Source organism: Diachasma alloeum, unplaced genomic scaffold (genome assembly GCF_001412515.2).
Source record: "Diachasma alloeum isolate Michigan unplaced genomic scaffold, Dall2.0 Dall_scaffold_03269, whole genome shotgun sequence".
In the NCBI taxonomy this organism is placed as follows: domain Eukaryota; kingdom Metazoa; phylum Arthropoda; class Insecta; order Hymenoptera; family Braconidae; genus Diachasma; species Diachasma alloeum.
The window spans coordinates 547-2,313 of record NW_021682543.1 but is presented as its reverse complement, the minus strand read 5'-3'; the positions used below and the strand labels follow the sequence as shown (position 1 = coordinate 2,313).

At 37.9% G+C, this 1,767-nt stretch overlaps 1 protein-coding gene across 1 annotated transcript; it reads left to right on the top strand.

Moving 5' to 3' along the window:
* Nucleotides 1-787: 787 nt before the first annotated feature.
* Nucleotides 788-1,423, top strand: LOC107046908 (putative methyltransferase NSUN6; the record flags this gene model as incomplete). Its single annotated transcript, XM_015269630.1, has 1 exon — nucleotides 788-1,423. A coding segment is annotated over exon 1 (636 nt), but the record flags the coding sequence as incomplete, so codon positions are not given.
* Nucleotides 1,424-1,767: the final 344 nt, after the last annotated feature.

Here is a 1,767-nt window from a genome sequence, read left to right as displayed (position 1 = left end):
ACTCATCTTGGGACCCACGGAGGCCATCTTGGATTGGGTCTTATTGATCGATAAAGCTAAGGTCATTCAAGAATGGTGCAGAAAATTCCTACTGGGCCTTAAATCGCATTCTATAGAAAAATTTTTTGATCGCCTATTGATTATTATTTTTTTGACGACTCTGTTGAAAAAATCTGCAGCTTTTCAACGCGTTTTTGAAATAAAAATATTCAATGAAAAATATTGCATTCAAGAATCAATAGAATTAGATCTTTCTGTACCGCTTATTCTGTTGTGATTGTTTCTGTAGCAATTCCTTTGCTCGATTTTTTTCACTTTAATTCTTTCTATGAGAACGGAAGAAAATGCATTGAAAAAAACTCGGAAAATGCACTTCAAGGAATTGTTATAGATATAGCTTCAACCGAGTAATTGATATAGCACGATAAAATTCTATCTATTAAATATTTCCTAACGGAAAAAAGACGCAGAAAAGCTACTGAATTGTTCAATAGAATCGTAAAAAATTAAGAAAATTTTCAATGGAAGGTCAATAGAGTTTTTTAACAAGCACGCTTTCCTCTCACATTTTTTCATACGTATACCTCATCGTTTCTGACTTATTTTTATAGGACGGAATGATTTTTGTAGCTCCATTTCACCTCGTTCATTCCAAATTCAGTAAAATATCTGTTTGAAAATTATAAAAATTTCATAAACCAGACCAATTGAATAGTTTTCATTGAAAATTGACGAAAAAACTTCGAAAATTGAAGTAATGAATTGATTATTAGGTGCACGTAAGGATATGGTGGTTAGTGTCTTCGTGGACACCAGTGGCACCTGCAAACCCGGTGCAACCACTAATTTGCAGAAACCCAAGAAGTTCCTGGGCAATGGAGTTTTAATCACCCGTGATTATGCAAAGTACAAGGGTCCAGTGATAAAAATGATGGAGAGAATCACAAATTCTCCATCGATTGATCTGAATCTAATCCCACCGAACTTTGTACGTGGTCAGCATTTCCCATCGATTATCTGTCCACGCATATTGGATCCCAAACCTGACGAGGTTGTTTTAGACATCTCTGGATATGCAGGGATGGAAACATCTCACATTGCTGCACTGATGGGAAACAAGGGAAAAGTCATCGCACTTCAGAGGGATGCCGCTAGGATTGACCAATTCACAAAACGTCACAAGGAGTTCGGATGTACCAACATCCGAATTTTCCATCTTGATTTCGAGAAATTGGTTAAACAGAATGGGGCCAAGAACATCAAAGATTTTGATTATCGACCACCCTTTCCAAAGGGCAGTTTTGACAGGATCCTTGTGGATGCAGATTGCAGTTATCTTGGATTAAGACCTTTGATTTTCTACCCTCAGAATGGACGATCAATGGCCAGTTGGCAACCCCGTCAGAAGAAATTATTCACTTCTGTAAGTAAAATTAGTTTCTTGATGTTTTGAGGGTACACGCACGAAATATCTATTTTCGTCACAAGGCCGAAAAAAACTTTGCTGACGAGTCTGAGGGTTGCAGATCCAGGCGAAGCCTAGGAATGCAATCACACGACTCGGAAAAGTTGTTTTCAGCCGAGTGATGTACATAATTTTTCCTCATAATGTCCGTAAAACGACGTTTTACCGACATGTGTAAAAGAAAACCATAGAAGAAGAAAAGCTGAGTAGAACTGAGCCAGTAGAACTGAGGAGATTGTGCTCCTTTGAGTTACCCCCACTTTATTTAATTCCCGCTCACATTCTTGTCTCCCATCTCTGAA